Here is a 26299-nt window from a genome sequence, read left to right on the forward strand (position 1 = left end):
TGGTGTTTAAATAATTCACAGAACCTGAATAAAAATTGCAATCCCACACTACAGATGAAACTCTTTGACTCCAATAACTGAGTATTTGCCTTCTACTCTGATATTTTCCACTTCCCATTTATATCCCACTATTGCACATCATTAACTCAATGTCGTCTCGTTCCCAGTGTTTTGCCTCGTGCACTCTTTGCCATCTCTCCATGCCGTTCTCTCTGCTCTTTCCCGTCACCATAGCTGGTTGTGACAGATGGCTGCCCTCCCCGAGCCTGGTCCTGCCAGAGGTTTCTTCTTTTTAAAGGGTGTGTTTTCTGCTGCTCTAGCCAAGCGCTTACTCACAGGGGATCATTGAATTATTGGGTTCCTGTCAATAATGTTTGTGGGTTCTTGCAGCATGATTTATTAAGTGCCTTTACATGACTGCTGTTGTGATCCAGCCCTTTGTAAATGATTTTGAAATAAGAATAAACTGTATTAGTACCCTAGTAAGGGAATATGGCTTCCTCAGGTTTCCATCATGTACAATTAGCCACCTGTAACTGATGTCCATGAGCGTGCTTTATTAATTTGGAGTTTCCCTGTTAATTAAAAAAATACACTTTTTAAAAGAAATTTAAAAAAACATGGTCTTGCTAAGAGTATCAATATATAACTATTTAAAAATGTATCAAAATGAGGGAAAGAATGAGAGAATGGTTACTGTGGTGGGGCGTGGTCTGCGTTGCCGTACAGGGAGGGCGGACGTGAGTTAAAACACGGGGACTCAGGTGTATGGGGTTTTTTCTGTGGTGAGAAGTGTAAATAAAATGGCTCTGAATGTTGATCTGTGGTCCCGCTGTGCCTTATTCTCACCACACTGGTGCCGAAACCCAGGAGGCAGCATGGTGGGCCTAGAACCGAGCCGGAGGAGAGAGGATATGGCCCAGATAGGGGCCGAGATGGCGGCCGCACAGCGGGAGCAGGCGGCGGAGGTGAGCCGGCAGCGGGAAGAGCTGAGGGACGAGACCGAGCGCCATTTGGAGAGAATGGCGGAGCTGGCGACGCTGCTCCAGGCCTGGGCGACACCGCCGCCGCCACCCCCGCCAGGGTTGCCTGATAGTGGGGAAGTGGTGGAGGAGCCGCGTGGGGCATCTCGGGAGCCGGAAGTGGTGGACGAGGCGCGCGGGGGTCCGCGCCTGTCGGAGGAGGGGGAGCAGCCGGGTAAAGGGCTGTTCCTGCCGAGAGCGGTAGAGGATCCGCTCCAACCGGAGGCGGCGGACAAGGGGCGCGAGGGTCTGCGCTGGCCGGAGGAAGAGAAGCCGCACGAGGGGCTGCTCGAGCCGGGAGTTGTGGCGTTGGCAGCGGTGACGGAGGAGCGGCGCAAGGGGCTCCAGCCGGGAGAGGTGGAGAAACCGGGAGGGGAGACGGCTGTCCCCGTGCCAGGGGAGCCTGCTTGACCTGGGACCGAGGTCGAGGATCGAGCTGCCCCAGAGCGTCAGATGCCGGCCCAGTTGCCCGGGGGGGGCGGGGTCATGCCGGCTTGCCAGGTAGCCGGCCTCCGGACCAGTTTCGTCGCTGCCGCTGGAGGCATGGCCGACCCCCGGACCAGCCTCGCCGCCACCGCCACTTGAGGCGCGGGCGGCCTCCGCAAGTGACTTTGCCCTGTTCCCAGGTTGGGAACCGGTGGGGTGGGGCAGTAGGCTCCCCGGCCTCAATCGGGCGATGGGGGTGTGTGGTGGGGCGTGGTCTGCGTTGCTGTGCAGGGAGGGCGGACGCACCTGCACGGCATCCGTAATCACGCCTGCCGAGTTAAAACACGGGGACTCAGGTGTGTGGGGTTTTTTTCTGTGGTGAGAAGTGTAAATAAAATGGCTCTGAATGTTGATCTGTGGTCCCGCCGTGCCTTATTCTCACCACAGTTACACTGCACAAATTTTAAGGCAGTACATCTCCATCTTTTGCTAATACTGCGGGTAGTAATATAGATATTTGCAACATTAAAAATACACTCACTGGTACAGTCTCTTTGTTTGGTGCATCTTGTTACTCCAGGCTTTAACCTGCTTTTTCTTTAATAATGCCAACTTCTTGTCCTACGATCTGAACATTGCAGCAGAAATCAAGATTTATCAGTCTGATTTGTTGACAGGAGTGGAACCCAGTATGGTCTTCTGCTGCTGTCCAAAGGTTACGCATTCAGAGATGCTCTTCTGCATACCTTTGCTTCAGCGAGAGGTTATTTGAGTTACTGTTGCCTTCCTGTTACAGTCTGGCCATTCTCCTCTGATCTCTGACATCACAAGGTACACAGAGAGCTGCTGCTCACTGGATATTTTCTTTTTCAGACCATTGTCAGTAAACCCCAGAGACGACTGTGTGCAAAAATCCCAGCAGATCAGCAGTTTCTAAAAATAATCACACCAGCCCATCTGGCACCAACAACTACACCCATTCAAAGTCACTTAAATCCGTTTTCTCCCACTTTCCGATGCTCAGTTTGAACTCCGGTCGTTTTGATCACATCTGTGTCTAGAGTTGCTGCCATGTGATTGGCTGATTTGGTTGTCGCGTTGATGAGTAGCTGAACAGGTGTACCTACCAAAGTGGATCTTAAGTGTAAATAACAATATTTACCTAAAAGATGTAGTACAGTTGGTGTACCATAAAATGGAAACTCAAGTGCTGGTGTGTTTTTACTCGGGTACCTACAAAGCTGTGTTGAATCTACTTATTTGTGTTTACGACTAAAAGAACGTAAACCCGAAAGAAAGCGGCTGTCAGTCAGACACCCGTTTTTGATTAGTATAAGAAGCCTACATGTAGATGATTTTCCAGTGTTTTATGTAATTATATGTAAGTTCTTAGGTGTTCCACGTACACGTCGTTTCCCGGTGATGATGTCAATTAGCGTTCTCTTGACGTTGAGTAGACAAAGCACGGAGTTCAAGAATGAAGCTGTTGAAGCCGAGAGACGCAGACACACCAGCAGTTTGAGAAGCCAATTATTTTCCAGTTGCAGAGGCTGTGAGAATGCACAGCTAATTATTGAAAACTGAGCTTGTTCAGTTGCTGAAAAGCTGCAGATACTCTAGAACAATTTGCTCCCATTGAGTACCTAGGCTAATTAACGTCAGTCTTACATTTGAAAGAACATTTTTTTAGTTATCCATTTACGTAACACACTTTGATGCACCACCTTAACTTCAAAAGTATTTTAAGCAGCTGCGACGCCGGTGAAAGGAAACAGAAGTTTGAGGGACCTTGAGTGGTGCATGTCTTCCTTTGGGTACATATATTTAAAATGTCATCTTCAAAAGACGGGGCTTTCTGAGACATAATGGGAGCAAAATAACAGCTATGATTACTAAAGTGATTTCATGCCGAATTACTATTCTGCCAGTGAAACACAAACACCCAGTTGCCTAAATACACAATAGAGACACACACAGAGAAACATGCCTACACATAAATGCATGCACACAAATTTCAGATTAAGTTTAGGAAGTCTAATATTACACATCCAAAAAGGGAGAACAAATAAGGTCCGTGATGTGACTCCACACCTACGATTTATGAAGCTAATTGTGGCAGTCTTGATCTATGGGAGAAAAGCTTTTTGTGAGTCACTCTGGGATATTTACCAGACTAGACTAGACGTTTGCTTTCACAGAACGGTCCTAGATACCCCCAGAAAAAGTCACAGGAGAGGTCGTTAACACCGGTGACCTGTGTCCGGCTTATTGGTGCGGGATAATGGCTGGAACAAAATGAAACACGGGGACCTGTAACAAAGACAGTCAGACAAGCGATGTGGAGTCAGAAAAGATAAAGGGATTGCAGACAGTGGAGGGGAAAAAAGAAGCTCCCAGCTATAAGAGGTTAGCACGGTCACCAAATAAATTCTTTTTTTTCTTTTTTGACACAGAATGAGGTCACGCTGATGGCTTTTTAAGTCATTTGAGAGGGATTCAGAACGGTTGCTGGCTCCAGAGACTAAGTTGTGGTTTCTGCAGTTTCCACTGCGCAGGAGCTGCAAGCAGACAGGCCAGAGAGGGCTCCCCGTGACTCATCAGGGGGGTAAAGTGAAGATTTAGAATGATTTGCTGCTACCTGTTAGTTAAAAGCCAAGAGGTGAATTTTAGAGTTGAATATTGGAAAGTGCCGTAGCAAGTCATGCATCCATTAACCTCAAATCATTGAGGGGTCTCAGCGATGTATCTGTGGTTATGCATTTAGATCAAGGTTATGCTTTTTCTTTCAATTTAAAATTAAAGTAGACGATTATTGAACAGACAAAGCGTAGTATTCACAGTAAGAGTGTAGAATGGGAGGAAAATTACAGGAAACCATAGAAATATCATTTCTTTGGCATTCATTCAGCACCCGGATGGTCTCAACCATTTGCAATTTTCACAAGTAAAATACAAGGTCAGCCTCCTCATTACACAAATGGAATATAAAGCAACTCTGAAACAAAGTGGAGATGGAGATTTAAAATACAGGGGCAGTCTTTGAGAGAAGGAGCTGAAAATAAGTCAATTTACAACGAAGGCTGAAGAAAAAAGTTCGCAAACAGAGTGAAAAGACGAGACTGAGGCAGCCTTTGAAATAAACTTTGAGCAGGTAAAGATGAGGCAAAGATGGAGGACTAGTTGGCAGAAGCTCCAGTCAAACCAGCTGTTCCCCCTTACACTGATGCTCAGCAGTAGACTAATAGGCAGTGGGAGTCAGTGGCTCCGTCTCCTGTCTCCCAGGCTGCCTGGAGGGGCTGTATTGATAATATCCTAGCCTGCAAGGCTCAATCCATCCCCTGGGGCGCTCAGCAGCAAGTGGATGAAGAGTCCCCGGACGGTCTTTTGGCTCCACCGCTAGACATTGCAACAGAGGAAGAGATCTGAACTCGCTCGAGTGCAGGTACACGCATGCACAGACACACACGTGCGCGCACAAACAGGCACGCTGCCCGCGCACCTTCCCCACACCTCATTTATTCTCATTTTGAGTCTGCCTTCTCACACTTGCAGCAGAGCGAGGGGCAGAGAGCAGTGATCACAGAGGAGGCGAGGAGATGTATGAGGGAAGGGATGGAGAGACGGGGAAAAGAAAGGAGAGGAAATGACAGCCTGCGCCAAGGAACGTCCTGCTCTCTTCTCTCCCATCAGAAGTGCTAATCCAACCAGCGGAGGTGCAGACCACCGCTCACATCTGCCTTCTCCTCTCCATCTTGTTAGGGACCAGATGGGAGAGAAAGTGACTTCCCGCTGTACTTCCACTACATGGCTTGTTCCCTCACATTAATACCTTCGCTGCTCAGCTCCATTTGTTACACACACTCCAGACACACACTCAGGGGGAGCCTCGGGCTGTGAATGATGGCCATATGCAGAACTGCGCTCATCTATAACCCCCCGTGGCTGCAACAAAGTACAGTAGGCACCTTGAGTGTTTCAACAAAGGTTAACATTTAGAAGTTCTGCGGGCCTGTCTGATTCGGCATCTCTGTGTAGTGTTCTCAGCTGAGCCGTAAAAAGTTATCAAACTGGGTTTGTAGGTAGAAGGTCACTGGTTTAAGTTCACGTGTGTGTGTGTGTGAGTAAAAATCCATCAGGAAAAGTGAACAAGTAACTCAGCATCCGCTTCAAGCAACCGCTGTGAGAAGTCACGTGACTGCTCTGCATCCAACAGCAGCCAGCAGTCGTCGCACAGCTTCCAGGTGTGAGAGCGTGTTAATATGTAATTTGGAAACAAAGCAGAGGGGGAAAGCGTGCATGCTCAGCACAACATTTCCCCTGATGGTTATAAAAAGAAAAATACAACACAGCTGATGAGACGAGCGAGCGAGCGCCCGTTAACGACCAGCTCACCATTAAAACGAATGAAACCAACAACGACCCGCAAACCAGGGGTGTGTAGATTAATACACAACGAGTGGCGTCGCGAACAACTGTGTGTGCAATCGGCTAGCTATTTGTTTATTTGCAGAATGCAACTTTCTTTATGAGGTTGGCTGTTTACTTTATGTTCACTTAAAAACGACAGTCATCACCGTGTGCACTTCTAAACGCAGCGCTTTTGTTTTCGCTCCCATTTTCATCAGCTGAACTCAAACATCTGAAATTTTTTCTACATACACAAAAGACTCATGACTCTCAAATGTTGTTCTTAAATCTTTATAAATCTGTGTTAGTGAGCACTTTTCCTTTACCAAGATAATCCTTCCCCCCTCCCAGGTGTGGCATATCAAGGGGCTGATTAGACAGCATGAATATTGCACAGGTGTGCGTTAGACTGCCCACAATAAAAGGCCACCCTGAAATGTGCACAGTTGTGCCACCATTTGCCTCACGCAGGGCAACACATCTCCGTCGCATAGAGTTGATCAGGTTGTTGATCGTGGCCTGTAGCCTGTCCACTCCTCTTCGATAGCTGTGCGAAGCTGCTAAATATTGGCAGGAACTGGAACACGCTGTCGTACACGCCAAACATGCTCAATGGGTGACATATCTGGTGAGTATGCTGGCCATGCAAGAACCTTGCAATATGGGGCCGTGCATCATCATCATGGGGCCGTGCATCATCATGCTGCAACATGAGGTGATGGTCATGGATGAATGGCACAACAATGGGCCTCAGGATCTCGTCACGGTACCTCTGTGCATTCAAAATGCCATCAATAAAATGCACCTGTTGTTCATAACATACGCCTGCCCATACCAGAACCCCACCGCCACCATGGGCCACTCGATCCACAACGTTGACATCAGCAAACCGCTCACCCACACGACGCCACACACGCTGTCTGCCATCTGCCCTAAACAGTGAACACCGGGACTCATCTGTGAACAGAACGCCTCACCAACGCGCCAAACGCCATCGAATGTGAGTGTTTGCCCACCCAAGTCGGTTACGACGACGAACTGCGGTCAGGTCCAGACCCCGATGAGGGCGACGAGCATGCAGTTGAGCTTCCCTGAGACGGTTTCTGACAGTTTGTGCAGAAATTCTTTGGTTATGCAAACCGATTGTTGCTGCAGCTGTGTGGGTGGCCGGTCTCAGGCGATGTGGAGGTCCTGGGCTGGTGTGGTTACACGTGGTCTGCGGTTGTGAGGCTGGTTGGATGCACTGCCAAATTCTCTAAAACACCTTTGGAGACGGCTTATGGTAGAGAAATGAACATTAATTTCACGGGCTCAACAGCTCTGAGCTTCCTCAACAGCTCTGGTAGACATTCCTGCAGTCAGCATGCAACTGCACGCTCCCTCAAAGGTTGTGACATCTGTGGCACTGTGCTGTTTGATCAAACTGCACATTTCAGGGTGGCCTTTTATTGTCTAAGGCACACCTGTGCAATATTCATGCTGTCAAATCTGCCCCTTGATATGCCACACCTGTGAGGTGGGATGGATTATCTCGGCAAAGGAGAAGTTCTCACTAACACACATGTAGACAGATTTGTGAACAATATTTGAGAGTCATGGGTCCTTTGTGTATGTAGAAAATGTTTCAGATGTTTGAGTTCAGCTCAGCGAAAACAAAAGTGTTGCGTTTATAATTTTGTTCAGTGTATATATGTGATCCTGTGTGGATTAGAAAAAGTCTAAAATAAATTCAAACTTGTGTGACCAATTCTTGTTTTTTAAAGACATTAAAGACATATGCTGTACAATCATTCCACTTCTGGAAAACAGCTGCACAACTTGTAGGAAGTTTAGCTCTAACCAGTAGTTGAAAATTGTACAGATATTAATAATAGGTTGTCTTGTACATGTTCAAACGTACACACACGTGGTTTTGGTTCTTTCCTGCATACACAGTCGTATGCACACATATTAGAACAAGCAGCTACAAAAAACTGGGGAAAAGGTTAAAGAAGTGCAAACAGAAATGAGTTTTCAGCACAGAAACCACAGATTCAGGCGATCGAATAGGCCTGTTCCAAAGTTTAGTAGCTACTGCTGTATACACAGTGCCCTGGCCTTTTGGGGCTTTATGTGATATTGATAACATTTTTATGTTACTTTTGAATTTCACTGGAAGAAACTGAAGGGGAGCAAGAATAGGGCTGATGTCGAAGTGTTGTTAGCCGAGCTGCTGCCTTTGGACCAGCTGAGAAATCACCTCTCAGTCGTTTCTCGTGACTGTAGAAACAGTGAAATGGGAGTTTCCAAAATGGAAACAGGAAAAAATTAAAAGTGTGTAGTGTGACATTTATAAAGAATTGTTGAAGCAACTATGAAAAGGCTCTAACCATTCAATTAATGACCTAATCTATTAGGCCGTTATTTAAATTGTTGGTAATCACGCACTTTGTGTTTGAGCACTGCTCCTACAGACACTCATCTGAGGAACAATAGGATTATCCTGTCACGTGTCCCATTTTTATAGCATTACTGCACAGCCTGCCACAGGTTATTATAGAAATAAAGAAGAAGTAAAGAGATCCCTCCACTAACTTCAGAGGAGCTGTTATATTAAAATCTGGAGAAAATTAGCAGATGCGCTAATGCTCACAGCAGAGCCTTTCTATTTAAAGAGTGAGCAAACTGTTCAGACCATAATCTAGTTAACTACATTAATGATGGGATGAGATGCATCAGGATCTGTCTGATTCAGCTCAGCAGGTCACACTCTTTGATTGATCGCATTACTTTGCGGTAATAAATCAGAGCAGCGGCTGAATGCGGGGAAAAGTCGAGGCAAAACGGCTAATCAGTTTCCCAGGGAAGTGAACGGAGACCTCTTATTTAAATAATTTTACACCCAGTTTAAAATTTTTGCTCATCTGTAAAATATATGAAAATAAAAACTTTACTCTGAAAATACCAATTTGTTGCGGAGAGGCAGAAGCGCACCCGCAGTGAATAACTGGAGCCGGCAGGATGAGACTGTCCAGGCTCCGTGGCGTGCATGTGTTTGTTTATGTGTCAGTTACATGCAGGATCCCTGCTGAGAGCAAAGATGTTGCTATCAAGGCACCACACATAATGCACTGCAGCGTGTGTGTCCCAGTGAGAATACACATAAAAACACACACACACTCGGATGATGTCAGGACAGTGAGGCAGGTGTGAGGCCTGAAAAACTAATAAAATACAACTCATGTGAACATGCTACACACACACATACAACAATGAGCCAAAATATAACTGATTTTCAAAGGACTAAGCAACTTTAACAAGGGCAAAGTCATTATAGCCATATGTCAGGGTCAGAGACGAGCGACAGCCTCAGAAATGAAGCTGCTGTAGAAAAACAATGCAGTTCCTCTAATGTCCACTTGAGGCTTGCAATAAAAACGAGCTTTTTGTCTTTATAGCTCATTTCGACCTGCACGCTTTTTCCTCTAGCTCAGCCTAACCTTAGTAGCTGCTGTGAAACTAAGGCTGCTCACAGAGGTCTAGAAAGCAGTCAGTAAACCCCTCCCACCCTGCGGTAACCGTCAGTCAGTACGGGAAACTGGTGGTTGCTGGAGGTTAGCGGCAGTCACCAGGAACCCAAAACATGCTAGCTGTGTTTTATCATGATTCATATAATACTGATGACGGAGTTTTAGGCTAATAGTCAGGCTAACACACGTACCAATCATCTTTTCTTTCCTCACAAAACCACTTCTTTTAAGTGTCTTAGCATATTTTGGTTCCTGCAACTGGTCCGTCGGGTTATTGTTTCCCCAGAAACACTTCCCTTGTGCTTTTGGAAATCTGTTTTTTCCTATTTCTGTTTTCTTTTTTCCTATTTCTGTTGTGTTTTGTGTGCTTTTGCAGCTGGTGTTTTCTTAAGTTGTGTGTTTGGCCTCTCAGGGCCACCGTAGACTTGGATCATTTCCTCATTTACTCTATTCTAGCTCTAAAATCTAAGCTGGACATTTCTGCGTTTGAGATGCTTAAATATGTTGGAGAGAACTCACACAGAGGCGATTCGGATGTTTGGGGGTGTCTCTGCCCACGATATCGCCATGGCAATGACAACAAATCAACACAAGGAAAGTTAGCTACACTTTGATTAGCAGATAGCATCATCCAAGCTAGCTTCCTGTTAGTAACTCTGTTTGTCCAGACCAGGTTGATTGTTCACTGCAGTGATCAACTTCTCCCACATTCTGACACCAAAGTGCACAGGTAACCATGATGCTATCTCATGATATTTGTATAGTATGGCTGATCCTTCAGAAGTTGAATTACTCTCAAGTCCCCCTAGTCAGCAACAGTGATTTCCTACCAACATGTCTCCAAGGAGGGACAAACCATTAACTTGCAATAGAGGATGTGTCAGAACAAGTCTTATCTGCGGCAGCTCCACCTCACACCTTTCAGGACTTAAAGGATTTGCTGCTAATTTCCTGTTGCCAGATACCACGGGGCACTTGCAGAAGACTTGCCTGTATGGGTCAGAGCTATTTTGGCAGCAAGCAGAGGACCAACAGCAAATAAGGCAAGGGTGGTCATAATGCTTTGGCTTAGGTGTACAGCGCATGCTGCCATTACACACCCCATTGGTAGGAGAGAGTCATAATCCACACACACAAACCCCATGTCATACACAGGCAGTAAACAGGCAATATTTGTCTGATAAGAAAGGTCACTTTTGTTATTCGAATGCACACAGACCACTACAAGCTCCACTTTTAAAGCTTCGATTGAAAGAAAAAGGAGGGCAGCTGGGTTTCTGGACACCTCGCTCAGGCAGTCATAATTACAGAATAAACCACGCTGCTCTTTTCCCTCCATGTCATTTGGAATAGTGGATTAAGAGCAGATTTGAAGCCTTGCCATCTGTGTTTTGCACCAGAGTGTGCTTCCTTATCTCATCTGAACCATCCACCTCTCAAACAGCTCCCAGTCGCTTTTGTACTCTCCAAGCCGAAGAGGTCGGCTTAGGGCCCCGAAACTGGGTCATCTGGGTTTAGCTCAAAAAAGAAAGAAAGAAAAAAAACCAGGCTGGACTCTGGCTGCAAAGCTGCCTGGACCACACACAGGTAGGGGGAGAGAGGGATGGAGCAATCAGTGGGGATGGGGATGAGGGGAGTGACGGGTAGAAAGGTCAGGACTGAACAGTGCAGTCCCATTGCAAGGGGGGGTGGGGGTATTTTTGGATGGCGCGGCAGGGTCACAGAGCCAGACAGTCACTGCCCCTGCTCTCGTCTGGTTGTGGGGGCCGTGGCCAAGGCGAAGGCCAGAGGGCCTCAAGGTCACGCCCTGCAACTCTTCTGTTGACAGGAACGGGGAGGGCGAGGTAGAAAGGGCACAAGAATCTGTAAGGTTAGCTGCTGTTACAGGTCTAAATAAAACTGGCTCTGTCCTCTGTCTCCACACGCACAGACGTCAGTGCAGGGTATCTACAGGTCAAGACAGAACGAGAAATAGCTGATGCACACACGCTCTCATTTCTGAGGCAAGTGGCGGGTCAGGAGTGTCACCTGTCCAGCACGGCCTCTGCTGTGAAATGTAATATCAGTTGGAGGTTAACCCACATGGATATCGAATGGACAGGGAGTTTGAAAACCATTAGAGTACAGCAGCACTTAAATTAAGTGTTTGCACTTAGTTACACTTGAATTTGCCTGTTTGTTTTTTTTCTTTTCACTTTCCATTTCAACACCTACAGATTTTGACTTAATGGTTCTCGCTCAATTATAACATAACTGTCTCAGGTCAGCATAAGAGACAAAGTTATCCACACCTCGAGTTCCCAGACTCGTGGCAGGCCATTAAGTTACTTCACAGCATTTTTTTTTTGTTTACACTCATCTGCAGTAATTAGCCTGAACTTGATGTCGTGGTTAGGTTGTGTTCAGGCTCTGAAAGCTAAAAGCATATTTAGTCACCCCACTCCCACTTAGTCATCACAAAAAAGTCTGACTTTGTGTTTATTGTTGAGTGTTTTGTACAATTTAAGGCAAGAAAAAAAAGGTCCTCCCGGAGTGTCTTCCCCTCCTCTCAGCTGACTGGAGGGGGTGCGTCAGGGTCTGCGTTTGATTGGCGTCCCACCAGCTGCTGCCAAAGTGTCAGCACTACAGCAGGGAGCGAGAGCCAAAGTAAAGAAAGCTGTTCTCCTGTGTCACGGGCAGACAGTGTGTTTGTGAAGAGTGACGACCACACCGGCATCTAACCAGACCCGAGTGACATTTGCATTTACATTTAGATGCTGTTAAAAGCGCTGCAGCTGAGCAGCTAATTATGTGTTTAGCCTGGAAACCAACCCCAGCAGTGAATGGCTGTTTGACACCCTAAACTACATGCTACAGTTCAAAAGTTAAATAAGGCAGATACTTCAGGAGAGAAAAAAAGTTTGCATGAGTCGTTCAGAGTCGCCTTCGAAAACGTAAAAAGTAGTCCATCAACTCAAATACCACAACAGTATTTGACTCAGTTACTGCGAGAAATAGAGGGTCCTGTCCACCTGTACAGTACAGTTTGCATCCAAGGAGCCAGACTTGTCAGTTTTTATATGCTCCTTTATTCCCAAGAGGTTGACACAGCGGGTAGCTCTGCATACTTTGATTGCTTGGACTTTTTACACTTGGCTTTTTTCCTGATGCATCCCCCAAATGGATTGATGTCTTATCCCAGGATCAAACTGGGAATCATTTGTTTGTTTTCATTTGCAAATGTATAACTGCTACACTACGGGGCCACCTGTAATTTTTAAGTGGTCTGGAGTAATACTTCCATTTTTTCTTTTCTTGCTTTTTCCACTCATTTTCAGTCCAGTCCTTGTACCTGATCATTTTCACAGGAATGTTTTTATGTTAAGTCACCTAACACAAATTTCTTGAATCATTCAGGCACAAAAAAAGGCACCAAACACAAAGAAATGAGCAGTGGTGCACATTGTTGTGTGTTTACATATAACAGAAAAAACTCAGTAAAGGACTAAACTGCATCTTAGCAGCCTCTCACAAAAAAACAAAACATCTTTTGTTTCAATTTCTTTAGCTGAATCTATGAAAAATGCCAAAGATAACTCAGTTTGACAGGCATAAAATAGTATTTTTTAACAGCAAGGTAATTCTCAAAGAGCTATTAGCCAAAAAAACTTGGCATAGCTCAGCATAGTGTGCAGTGTGTTCTTAAATCTTTTGAGAGAACTGGACAAGTGGAAGACAAAAGAAGAAGTGTCGAGCTTGAATTTAGAATTGATCTGCAGCAGGTGAACGGGTCTGAAAGTCATGCCTTTAAGAAGAAAATACAGCAAAGACTTGACACAAGACTCAAGAGATGCATCTGTCTCTACAGTTGATCCAACTACTGTTCACTGAAGCCTCATCAGAAATGCTCTCAGTGGAAGGATGGTTTTCACGAAGCCATTCTTAAGGAAAGGAACCAGGAGGAAAGGCTGAGGTACGCCAGGTTACACGAGAACTGGGCTGAAAATCAGTGGCAGCAGGTCTGATGAATACAAATTAGAAGTTTTGGGGTCAAATCGTTGTCAATATGTAGAAGACCTACAACAGTGAGTGTCTACAGTCATCTGTGAAACATGGCAGAGGCTCTGTCATGGCTTGGAACTGCATTTCAGCCTGTGGTGTTGGGGATCTGCTGAGTTTAAGAAAAAAGTGCCATCAGATTAAAGTTTTCATTTTTCAGCCACTGCAGTAAGTGCATAAATGGGTAGAAATGGAGCACTATCAGTCATGGATTAGCCCAGACCTCAACATTATCGAAGCAGCGATGAAAGGTCATCTCGACAGAGACTGGAACAAAAGGCAGCAACATCCAAAAAAGAGCTTTGAATGTCCTTCGAGAAGCCTGGAGGACTCTTTGTGGCCGATGGGCCTGGTTCTGCCGGAGGTTTCTTCCTGTCAAACGGGAGTTTTTCCTTCACACTGTTGCCGAGTGCTGGCTCGTAGCGAGTCATCTGATTTTGGGGTTTTCTCTTTATTATTGTAGAATTGTCACATTACAAAGCTGTTCTGATTTGGTGCTATAAAACAAACTGAATTGAATTGGTGGTCATAACAAATATTGACTTTGCACCTATTTCCCATTTTCATGTGGCTTTCAAGGGTTTGCGGACGGGGTCGTAAAAGCGAAACTCCTCTTCACATTTTCTTTTTTAAAATGTAAGTCATACTCGGCTTACTTTTCGTCTCCTTTTCACAATCTTCCATTTAATCTGCGTTCTCTGTAATTTTCCAATTCAGCACCAAGGCTACATTTGATTGAAAAGGAAAGCAGAGCACAATCTGTAACTACACTGCCACTTTTTAAAATAGTGTAAAAAAGTAATAATAATATTAATGAATGAGAAAAAAGGTGAAATCAGTTTGTTTAAATATTTTATTGCTATGTAAAATTAAAAATCTCATACCTCCAATGAAAAAGTCCGGCTCTTAAATAAAACAAATCAATCAGGCAAAATAAAAATGTTTGGCATTGTGAACGGATGCTGGGGACGAGGGGAGAGTTCAGTTTGAGCAGATTTAGCGCAGCATTGCTGCTACACTTGTTAGTCAAAACTGTTACAAAACGCACCGTAGCGTACAGACTACCATCTTTGAAATTCTAGTTATCAACTCATGGGCTAGTACACATAGTAAACTACGAAACATGGACACAATGTTTCTCCCTATTAACATTTAATCATTTAACCGAAGGCTTACAGTAGTTCATGACACATTAACCTTAAATAAAAGTCAACCAACACATGATGCAGACGTGCGTATTATTGGCACATCTGTGAAATCCCGAGCACTTAACTACAGTGTGGTGGTGGGTGTTGGGGGGGGGGCTGTAGCTGCTCATCCCAGCCAAATCTCTGCTGTTACAGTACAATACATTTGAACAGATCAGCCAAGTAATTCAGCGTGTCGAACAATCTCTAAATCGTGCAACAGATCCTCGTCATCCCTAACGCATCCAAACTCGAGACGACAAACATAAAAGTGAAGTGTCTTCTTTTCAGTGCAGCCAAACACAAAGAAGATGAGAATAATTAATGTCAACGCAGAACTTCAAGTATATTCCAAACGCAGCTCCTTTGTCTAACCACTACATCAGAGTCTAAAGGGACTAAAATCTAGTCATGCAAGCCACTTTTCTCTCTCTGTTACAAACTGCAAAGTGCATATTAGGAACTGGTGTGCGCTCTCTGAGAGGTTTGGCTCTTGATGCTGTGGCATTAAAGTCGTCTCATTCTCTAAAGAGGCAAATAGGCTCGGCTTTACTACACTGACATTCTAACCGTTGTGTTGCTCAATAGTGCTGCACTTAATAATATCACACAGGGAAAACATGAAGCGTTAGCGTTCAAAAGGCGACCCGTTTTCGGGTCCTCCGGGCACCACATCTGGACTGCAAAAAACCTCCAAAAGCGAGAACATAAAGTGACTGTTGTTAACATAAAGCCTCTCTTATAAGTTACGAAATAAATAACATTTCAACATTTCAGAAAATGGAAACAAAATAACTGATTATAGTCGGCAAAAATAAGTTTTGTACATCCACTTTTTTTTAATTTAAATGATGGATAGCTTTGTTAGTCCATGTGCATTATGCATCAGCATTCACTGCAGTCATGGAAAAACCTTAGAAAATAAATAAGTACATAAATAAATAATCCTTGCATTGTTTTAGTGTTTGTTATTCTTTTCTTTTACAGTACCATGACTTGTAACTGTACAGTGAGTATAATACAGCAGTTACAATGAGAAACGCGGGGCAAGCCCATCGCCTGGCATTCGAGGGGCTAGAGGGAGGGGACCGAGGGTAATGGTGGTCTGCTGAGCAGAGTGAGCAGCTCCCTTTAGCGATCCCAAATCATCCAGCCTTGCTTTGTTGATCTTCCACAAGGAGACTGGGCCAAAACCAGGCCCCAACCTGGGGTCCAGAGCAGCACCAAATTCAGATCTATACCAGGACACCTAAGATCTGGGTTTGGCTAAAAAAGTCAAGGGAGGCGAGGTTGGGGAGGAGAGGGGAGGTCAAAAGGCCAGGGTTGCCACGGTGACCTCAGAAGTGGCCCATCCTGGCGGCAAAAAGGTTATGGGAGCGTGGCACGGCTGAGGAGATGCTGCCAAAGCTGGACGAAGGCCACTTCATGATGAACTGGGAGGTCACTGGCAGCAGATACCTGGACAGACGGACAAGAGCGAGGGACGGAGGGATTAGGAGAGAGGATGAACATAATGAGAGGATTAGTCATGCAAAGGTCGCAATTTAGAGGTCGGGGCGCCTGAGTAGGCACTGAGACAGCATATAGCCAACTTTTCATTAATGGTTCTACCACTTATGACCATCTCCATTTGCACAATTCAACTTTAATATTTGCTTGGAAGTTTGAAGATTAAAAAAAGAAAGAAAAGGAAAGAAAAGTGAAAAGAGTAGAAAAAAAGAAAAACTGGAGACTTGTGAGATCCGTATGAACTGCAGCACTTGTTAAAACAGCTACGTTATTTTTTTAGAAAATTCCAGAAGAAAGTAAAAAGCGCCAGTTGTACATATCACCACGGACCAAGATGGCATCTTCAGATGTTTGGTTTTGTTTGTTCAATGGTCCAAAAAGCCCCAAATAGTCTTTTTTAAATCGCATTTAACCAAAACAAACAAATAAAAAAATCTTCACATTGAAAAAGATGAAAATAATAAACATTTGGCTTTCTTCTCTTTGCTTGGCGATTCTTGCGTTTATCAAAATAATGATTTATGTTCTAATCTTTTAATCTTTTCAGCTCCAGTTTTGTGTAATGTACCAAATCTAAAGTATCATACACACAGAGCTCTTAGCTGCGGTCCTGTTTAATTAGGTTATGTGCAGTAATTATGCATCTGCTCGTACAGTAATAAATCATGGACCTCATACCGACTGTCTTTTCTCTCAGTACAACTGTTTTTTGGGGGTTTTCAGCTTTGATCCTTACATTATTTGGTATCATGAACATAAAATCCTCACCTATCATTCCGAGGCACAGGCGTCAGTACCTTTCTAAGACTTTTCTATGACACCTTCCACCGAGACAGAGCAGTGAGGCAGCTCCTGCTAACAGCGTTCCAGTACCTGAGAATGAGACCAGTGTCAGGTTGAGTCAAGGCGAGGGCTGAACCCCGCTTCCATCTTCCTTAGTTAAGGGAAATGAGTCAGGTATGGTTGTCAGAGAAATGTCAGATGAGATGATCGGGATCCTGGACAAGGTTAACTGAAGGTTATGCAAATGTTAGGGTAGCGTTCAGAAGACATGAGACGGGATGCTTGGATTCTTCTAGACTGATCGCTTAGAACAAGATTTACATTTATGGGCTTTCCCAGCACACATTCATATTGTGATATGAGACATTATGCGATCTTATTGCTATATCCGTGGCAAAAATCCTAAGCTAATAATAAAAATACATCTAATATTCGTTTAGTTAAATGAGTACAATGGTCAAAGGGAACGGTCCCCATGGAAGCTCTTAAGATGTGACAATCTAATCAAAAGGGAGCCACTGGCGCTGAGGATTACAGAGCGAAGAAATAATATCTCCTTTTAAGCCAGAGCAGCGATAGCACACTTTTTCTCTGACAGCCCTCGTTTCTTGTGAAATAGTTCTTGGACAAATTAGCTGAGCAGCTTCTTCTGAAAAGGGGAGGAAAAAAAAAAGCATGTCGCTAAGGGCATCTGTTTCAACACAGCCCCAGACCCAGGAGAGTTAGGAGGGATTCAAATTAACTTGATTTACTCCAATGAGAGTGTCCTTGAAACGGCTTCAAGTGGGCCGCAGGTATCCCTCCAGCACATCATCTTCATCTGTGACTGGACTCGGCTGAACAATGGCTCAGTCCGACACTTCATCTCAAAGTTCTCCACTTAAACCCCAGAGAGGTTTGCAGGATACGCTCTGCTCTCGGCCTTTCACATACGTTCCCAGCAGGTAGCTCAAAGTGCGCTCTTAAAAGAGCCTTCTAACGATTTTATAGCACGGTGTTGGGTGCCACCCTTTGGATTAACTCCTGCTTTACTTATGTTTCTCCTCTCTGTGCTCGACACCTTAAAACATGTAAAGATTCACCCTACATCCACCGGGAATTCTGTAGCTTTGCAGTGTCACGCTTCAGTTCGTTTCCAAAGTTTTTGCTGTAAACTCCAAGAAAAGACACGAGGGAGGAAAAAAAGATAAGAAAATTGAATACTGAACATTCATTAGGGGCCAAGTGTGTGTTCTCTGAGATCCTCGGCTAGTCACTTTGAGAATATTCAGCTCATAAAAAGAATCACTGTGGTGATACTGGCAAGGGGTGAGATGGGGTGAGATGAGGGGGGGATCTTCTCATGTCCAAATGGCTGTCATCTCTGCAGGCTGCATTTAATTGGACCCTCGTTCAGCTTCTTCCAGGTTTGTCCTCTGTTTGATTGTTAAGAAGGTCTTGGCAACAATGTGCATGCTTGAAAGCCAGTGGGTTGCGGCTCATTCATGCACTTGTGCTTTACTTCAATTCATCAGTTGACAGGCACACACTCTATGCACCAATCCATACATGCAATGCTACAATCTAGTGCAATTCCTCCTGACAGGCCGATCTTAAGTCCTCCATCAAAATTCGACTGCCGCAGTGAAATGACAGAGGCCCCGACAAAACAAAACACCATGACTGAGGAAGGAGAAGGAGACTGCTGCGATAGCTGATGCAATCAGAAATAAGAGGTACAAAAGAGGCTTGAAGGTTATCTGCAGCCCTCATTCAGCTCCACACCCCAATTAACCCTAATTACTGCCACAGTTTTCAGACAAATGAAAGTTAATAGGATCTGAAACTTTTGTCATCATGGGAAAATTGTCTTTGGGTATTGACAGCAATTCCAAGCTTAACAAGAAAGTCATTAGTGGGGCTATTTGGCTACTTCTTCTCATCTGCCCACACAGGACGAAGGACTTGCCTATAACCCCGCCAGGCTGTTGACACACCTGATCGGGGCACTTCTCACGGGGAGGATGCTTGAACTCGAGCAGGCAGGTGTGGTCAACAATGGAGACCCCGTGGACCCGATCAACGCTGATGTGTGACAAAGGCTGGTGTATGTGTGTGCACGCACATGAGACAGTGGGTTGAATTTACAGTACAAAACTCATTTAAATGTTGCATAGCAAACTGTTTGAGGCCATCATAGCTATCTATAAGATTTAAAAAGGAAAGCCCAATACAAATGGATCATTCTATGAAAAACATGTCCTTAAAAGCCTTTGAGGAATAAGAAATATGAGTGTCAATAATGAATATGGTCTTATTATACTGCAGTGTTGCAGTCTTTGACAACAGCAGGTGGATGAGTGTATTTCATTTTTCTAATTCAGGCCTGAAAAGTTCTGAAAGCTTCAGTTTATTATTGTAAAGTAATTAGTAACAATGTATTTATTTAAAAGTCTCAATTAAAGCAACCATTAACCACATTCTAATGTTTAGGTATAATGGTCATTACTTGTGTGATGCAAATATTCATTTAAGCAAAATCCACAATCTGTCTGTCATGCAAAGATGCAGTGTGTTTAGTCCAGCTGATGTCGCATCACCAAGAAAACAAAAGCAAGCACCTTCCAAAGTTTAGCGTGAATTCCACTTTTTGTGGAAGATGTTGCTTTAAAAACAGATAAACTCAATCAAACAGTGACATATCCTCCAAATTTCCTGTGCAGCTGGATGGGAACAGAGCAAAGGAAAAGTAGTTGGAGGTTAGTGGAGTGCGAGTTACTGAAGAGGGACTGATGATCGTTGTGTAACAGTCACATGACATGTGCATGCACACCCACGCGCTCTCATACACACACAATTTACCCTCTCATAAAAAGCTTATGCATCAATGACAAAATAATCCTAATTGCTTCTCAGCTATCTGAAGTGGTGGTGGGTTGCAACTGTCCCCTGCATGCCTGATGGAGCGATGCGAGCCACTTGTGCCGTGAAACTGCAAGCCACGCCATGTGAAGCCGAGCCAATTTCTGCCTTCTTGTGACAAAAAGAGAGGGGTGCTTAGGGTTGATCATGGCACTGATGCGGTGCAGGTGAGACGCTCGGCTCCCGCCGAGGCCACTCGTACTGAAAATGCACTCGGGGTGAGATGCTCTTGATAAAAAGCACTGAGTGAAAGGCGCAGTTGTAAAGCATGTGGTTAAAAAAGGATGATGCGCTGCAAGCTGGCCGAATGGTTGCGGGGTTGACCAGCAGAGCTCCAAACAGTCTGAATACGCCTCTTTCCCTCTGAACACACTTTGTCACCGTTTTGCTCTATTTGAGCATTTAAAACACATCCTGTTCTTTTGCCGTATCAATTAATCTCAGCGTGGCTTATTTATTAAATGCTAGTGAGGGACAGAAGAGGAGACCATGCTAGACTGTTGGTTGTGCAGCCAAAACAACCATCTCTGGGCAAGTGGGATCAAGCCTGTGTTACAGCTGTGAGGGTGGTGGAGGCAGCAGAAAGCAGTGAGTAGGGACAGTGCTGGAAGATGGTGGGGAAAGGGAGGGGGGCGGGGGTTTAGCAGAACTAAACCAAGCAGAGACCTGCATCGAGGGGCGAAGAGACGGAGGAGGAGGAGGAAGCGGCAGCGACAGCAGCAGGAGTGGAGCCATGGGTAGAGGTTGGTCCAGCAGCAAATGGGAAGCTTTTTTTACACAGACATATATAGACACAAGAAATAGGGAGAGACACACCAACGCGTGCTTAAAGGATACCTACAGCGAGTATCTGGACACACTGGGCTTGATGGAGCTATGAATTCTAGTTGTTAGTTATTTCATCACGTTATCACATCTGAACAAACTGAGTTAAGAAAAAACATGAGCAGGATAGTCAAAACCTAAACCGGCTCTTCAACCATACACAAACCCTTAATACTTTTTTAACAGCTGAGGTTTTTATACAGTAGGTGCAAAGTGATAGCCTGTTAAAATATGCGCAAGAGTTATGAATCATGTAAAGTGAGGCCCCAGGAAATAAGGAGCTCTCTCTCGTAAGGTCATTTGCTGCACAGGGTCTAATTGAATTAAGCAGGCCTCGAGGGGCCCCGGGCTAACCTGAGCGCTAATCTGTGGGCCATTATTTCCTGTTAACAGCACACTCCCTCTCTCCCACTGCCGACCCAGCTCCCTCCCTGTCTGCCAGCCCAAAGCATATGTGATTTAAAAGTTCACTCATTACAAACCCAAGCTGCTGTCTCCTGCGGGGATCAACCTTAAAAAACAGAATGAGGCTGATTTTTTTTTGCTTGTTTGTTTTTATCAGGGTCTCCTAATGAAGATGATGTCTTTAAGGCTCTGCGGAGGCGAGAGAGCAAATGTTTTCTGACAGAGGTATAATGATGATAGGGCTGGAAATTTTAAATCAGAGTCTTTTTCTGTCTGTATCAGTGACTTTAATCAGTTTTGTTTCAGTGGGTTTTTGTCAGAGTTGTAAGTTTATTAATAGGTGCTTTAACAAGTTTCCAGCTACACCTAAATATTGGAGGAAGACACTGAAATAAGTGTCTTTGTTCAGAAGCCCAGTGGAGAGATGTGCAGAGCAAATAATGTCTAATTCCTTTAATTTGTTGCGATACCATTATGGCTAAACTGTTGCTGGTAATTAACTGTAATAATAATGAATTTGAGACCCATTTCTAAAGATGCCTCCTGGACCAAGCCATTACCATTTTTTTAAACAGTTCAATTCAATTTTCTTTGCAGGAGTTAATCTCAACATTGTGCACGAGGATACCTATGACATTTGAACACCCTCAGATCTTATACAGTATGGAGGATGGATAATTAGCTCTCTGTGGCAGCGGGAAGCTAGAAGAATCTTTCAAAAATACAGCTGAAATGCTCGGATGTCCATCTCACCTGGTGTCATCCCACTCCGGGCTGAGTCCGGTCAAAGAACCGCGAGACTCTGAGACAAACTTGTAGACGACCAACAGGCAGTCTCGGCACAGCTGGACCAGCCTGCGACAGCACTGCAGCTCCTGGGGTGACACCACCTCACTGCTCTTGCTGAAGATGGTCTCCCAAGATGAACTGCAGAGCAGAGAGAAGTAGTTTAACACACACACACACACACACACACACACACACACACACACACACATATATATATTTAAATTCTTCTTTTTCGCTTTAACTCATCATTATGAAGTCAATGTTGCTTGCACAATGTAATGACAGCGTTGTTGTTAAATTAGTTCCCTATAAGTCTTTGTCGAGCCGATTCGGTCTCCCTCCAGGCACAAAATTACCAGCTGGATGTCAATGGCATCTAAAAAGTATCATTTTAATGTACAGTGTCTAGTGTACGCATGATAACCACATACAAACACGCAGCCTTTCCCTCTCCATGCGTGCGTACACAGCGCAGACATACAGGAATCAGAATCAGAATCAGAATCAGAATACTTTATTGATCCCTGGGGGAAATTATTTTTTGTTACAGTGCTCCATTTTAAACCAACATTAAGACAAGACAGACAATACGCTAACTAAGAATAGTACAATATATACATATATATACATACATACATACATACATAAGTCACTTATAAATAAATATTTGGAAAAGAAACATGTGTAGTTGTAGCAGCAAACAGTGTGTTAAGTGGATGCGTTGTACAGGGAGATGGCCACAGGCAGGAATGATTTCCTGTGTCGTTCAGTGGTGCTTTTCGGTAATCTCAGTCTCTCACTGAACGAGCTCCTGTGACTGACCAGCATGTCATGGAGTGGGTGGGAGGTGTTATCCAACATTGTCTTTATCTTGGACAGCATCCGCCTCTCCGACACCACCTTGAGGGAGTCCAGCTCCATCCCCACAACATTGCTGGCCTTACGGATCAGTTTATTAAGTCTGTTGGCATCTGCGACCCTCAGCCTGCTCCCCCAGCATGCAACAGCATAGAGGATCGCACTGGCCACAACAGACTCATAGAAAATCCTCAGCATTTTCTGGCAGATGTTGAAGGACCTCAGTCGCCTCAAAAAATAGAGACGACTCTGGCCCTTCCTGTAAAGTGCTGTGGTGTTTTTAGCCCAGTCCAGTTTATTGTCAATGTGTACTCCAAGGTATTTATAGTCCTCCACAATGTCAACACTGACCCCCTGGATTGAAACAGGGGTCAAGTGTTTCCTGGTCTTCCTGAAGTCCACGATCAGTTCCTTGGTCTTTGCCACGTTGAGCTGCAGATGATTCTGCTCACACCACGTGACAAAGGAGTGACAGACACACTGAGGGGGATAAAACAAATCCTGGTACAGTTAACCCCCTTTACAACCCCGGACATACCCCTGACTGTGAGAGAGCCTCAACAACTGAGGAACACAACCCCGGGGGGTACTTTTGATGTCTACCCCGTTTCACTTCTTGGGAGGTGGGGGTGGCTCCTCTGAAAGGGTTCAAAACAGTGTGCGTTTTCAAAGCCTGTTGAATTCATCAGCAACAATAGCTGCGAGGCTGTTTGATTGTTGTTAAGTCCCTCAGATAAAATATCAAACAACAGACCGAGAGGAGGTTGCGGGGGGAGCGCTTCCCCTTGGATTTGGCGTGTGCTATCCGAGGTGCGCCGCTTCACTGTCTCCATGTGATATCAGGGCCCCCTGTTGGGTTCATCCGTGTTGGGGCCGTGGCCCGCTGTAGGGAGGGGCCAGACGATAGGCTAGCAAGCTAGCTGGATGATCCTGGGCAGGCTGTGATCAGACAAAAGCTGGACGGGGTGCAGCATGATGGGGGTGGCTGAGGCTAGGGTTGGCTAATCCTCATGAGCCACATGAGCCAATAGCCCTTCTGCCCAATCTCTCTGCTCTCTTTTTACCGTCTCTTTCTCACTCGGTCGCTCCTCCACTTTTTCTCCAGCCACACTTCCATAAAACGGGAGCTTTCACCAGGGAGCAGCACTTTTTGAAGGAATTCAACATGTTTCAACCACAGGGAACCAGGTCTAAATTAAGTTCTGGGGTAATTAGTTTAGCCCCCTAAAAGCCCTGGGAAGGTAGTATTTTCTGAAAGTTCAGGTCCTCTGGGGTTGGAGCTTGAAGCGATAAAAAATGTTTGATTGGTCGAGCACTCGGAGCGTTTTAGCCGGCCTGAGACTGACTGTGCGATCACACAGTAAAAATAAAAAAAATAAAATGTTTGCTTACTTTCAGAAATACAGCAGGAATTATCGGTTACTGTCTGTAAACGCCACGTTCAGACTGGGACAGACGGATGAGAAAAAGCGAGAGCAGAAGTGGTCAGTCGAGTGAATGAATAGAGGCTGTGTGTCCAGAATCATTACTACATATTATTTAGTACACCAGGAAGAGTTTCAGTGGATCCCCGTATACAGTATGCACTCCAAACTGTATATAAATGCCACTTGTTTTGCACATATTCAACTCTGTATATTTTATATATTTTATTATTATTATTATTATTATTATTTTATTTTATTTTTTTACTATTTAATTTGTAAAAATGTGTATACACACACACACACACACACACACACGTAGGAAAATATTTAGTATACACATCCAGAAATGCATACACTATTATATATTGTACATATATTTATTAGTTTCAGGTTGGCCATTCTTGTATTTTGCTCGTTTGTGTTGTTGTGTTTGCACATCTCTGTTGCTTGTGGGGCTCGCACACAAGAATTTCACTTGCATGTGCTGTGCCAGTGTGCCTGCACATGTGATGTGACAATAAAAAAGTGATTTGAGTGATTTGAGTAGTTTGTAAGGAAAGCTGCAATCAGTAGTGGAAGTCAAAATTCGATTTTAAACTGAAGGAGGGAGCAGAGTTATTGACTGTGGCAACATTTTAACGCACAAACAAACACACTCAGCCCTCCACACCTCTGCACCACGCTGCGGGGAAGATTTTGTGTGAATGGTCAGTGGACTAATTTGCATCATCTTCAGGGCTCTTCAAGACCCGAAACGTAGACAGCCATCGGTCAAATTCCTGCAAACAAAAGTTTGGAGTTGTCCAGCTGCTGTCTTTCTTCTCTCACTGCGTATCAACCCCTTAATCTCCATCACCTTCTCACTCTCCTCCCCAGTCTCCCTTAATTGAGAAGGGACAAATGGAGAACTTAGAGCAGCGACTTAGGTTACATCCTCTGAGCCCACTGCATCAAGAGAAAAGTCGCTGCTGAACAAGTGAACTGTAAGGAATATGGAAGGAAGGAGATGTGAGGAAGTCACACCTTTATCCCAGAAGAGACAAAGATACTGGCAGCCACCAGCGTTACCCCTCAGCCTCCTAGTAGATGCACCTATGGAATAAAAGTAGTAGGTGACTTCCTTCCTAAATGATTGCACTTGGAAAATGTTCAGCAGGTCGAGATCACTGAGATTCAAACAGATGAAAATTCAGTAACACTTGATAATATAACCCACGGCTAAGGGCATAATTCCTCTGTTATTAATGGAATTTCAATGTATTTTATTTGAAATTACAGCATAATTATAGTTACGAATACTTAAATGTAGGCACACTAGAATAAGGGGGTAACAAGTCAGGCTTTTACAGGAAACAAAATAATTGCACTGCAAGTAAAGTGTCTGACATGTCTCGTGGAATAAAAATGTATTTTCCCACTGTAGGTATGCGTGTCTACTTTTTGCGTGTTTAAGCAAGTGGAAACTGGACGGTGCGTCTTCCTGACATGATCAAGTGAGCTGTGACCGCAGTGATTCATCTTGTGAGGATTCATCTTCTGTCGCTTCAAGAAGCGTAGAAATAAATAAATAAAGGCACAATAAAACTTCAGAGTATCAGATAACAACCTAAAGTGAAGGAACTCAGAGGCCTTCATTCACCTTCCCCTGCTTCTGTCCCTCCCCTCACTTTCTTCTTGCTCTCACCAGTGAAAAAGGCTTGATTAACAGCCCAGATTTGTGACCTGAATCTGCACCCTGTCTACAAAGACTAACATGTTTCTTTCATGCCCAAAAGCTTTCAGGAAAGTGCAGTTAGGTCTGGTTGGTCTGTCACTCATTCTCTGTCATTCAGCTGCCATTTCTTCCGCAGTCATACTGAAAGAAAATGGCAAATTGTCCCTGCTGTCAGTGAAACTGATATATTGATGAAAAATGGGCTTAAGGACATGAAGGAAATTGTGTAGTGCAAGAACCTCTAGTTATGGAGATGGAAGAGTGACATTATGCAATGAATAAAGTAAGTGTAATTGGCCTGCAGCGTAATCACTTGTTTGTGTTGTTTCTGAAGAATTAGACTCCCCGAACATTTCCATTCATTCAGGCGACTTCTTTTTGATAACACGGGCAATTTTTCAAAGTCTCTTTTTTAAGTCCTGATTTAAGTAATTGCTTACCGTCTAAGTTGATGTTACATTATAGGTACGAGGCTGGTTTCATTCAGAGGTGCGTAGAT

At 44.5% G+C, this 26299-nt stretch overlaps 1 protein-coding gene and 1 pseudogene across 1 annotated transcript in view; one reads left to right on the forward strand and one right to left on the reverse strand.

Annotated features, from left to right (window-relative positions):
* The first annotated feature begins 6237 nt into the window (after positions 1-6237).
* LOC146618009 (uncharacterized) lies at positions 6238-9787 on the forward strand (annotated as a pseudogene).
* Positions 9788-16815: 7028 nt separating this feature from the next.
* Positions 16816-26299, reverse strand: part of ttll7 (tubulin tyrosine ligase-like family, member 7) — a 67827-nt gene continuing 58343 nt past the window's right edge. Inside the window, exons 19-21 of the mRNA XM_085373550.1 lie at positions 21766-21939; positions 20449-20549; positions 16816-16971 (exon numbers count right to left, since the gene is read on the reverse strand). Of these exons, the coding sequence (XP_085229676.1) occupies positions 16889-16971; positions 20449-20549; positions 21766-21939 (358 nt within the window). The 3' untranslated portion in view covers positions 16816-16888. The remainder of the gene's footprint in view (positions 16972-20448; positions 20550-21765; positions 21940-26299) is intronic.

The sequence above is a fragment of the Diplotaxodon limnothrissa genome, linkage group LG15 (genome assembly GCF_057381915.1).
Source record: "Diplotaxodon limnothrissa isolate DT_005_m linkage group LG15, D_limnothrissa_male_GT1.1, whole genome shotgun sequence".
Classification (NCBI taxonomy): domain Eukaryota; kingdom Metazoa; phylum Chordata; class Actinopteri; order Cichliformes; family Cichlidae; genus Diplotaxodon; species Diplotaxodon limnothrissa.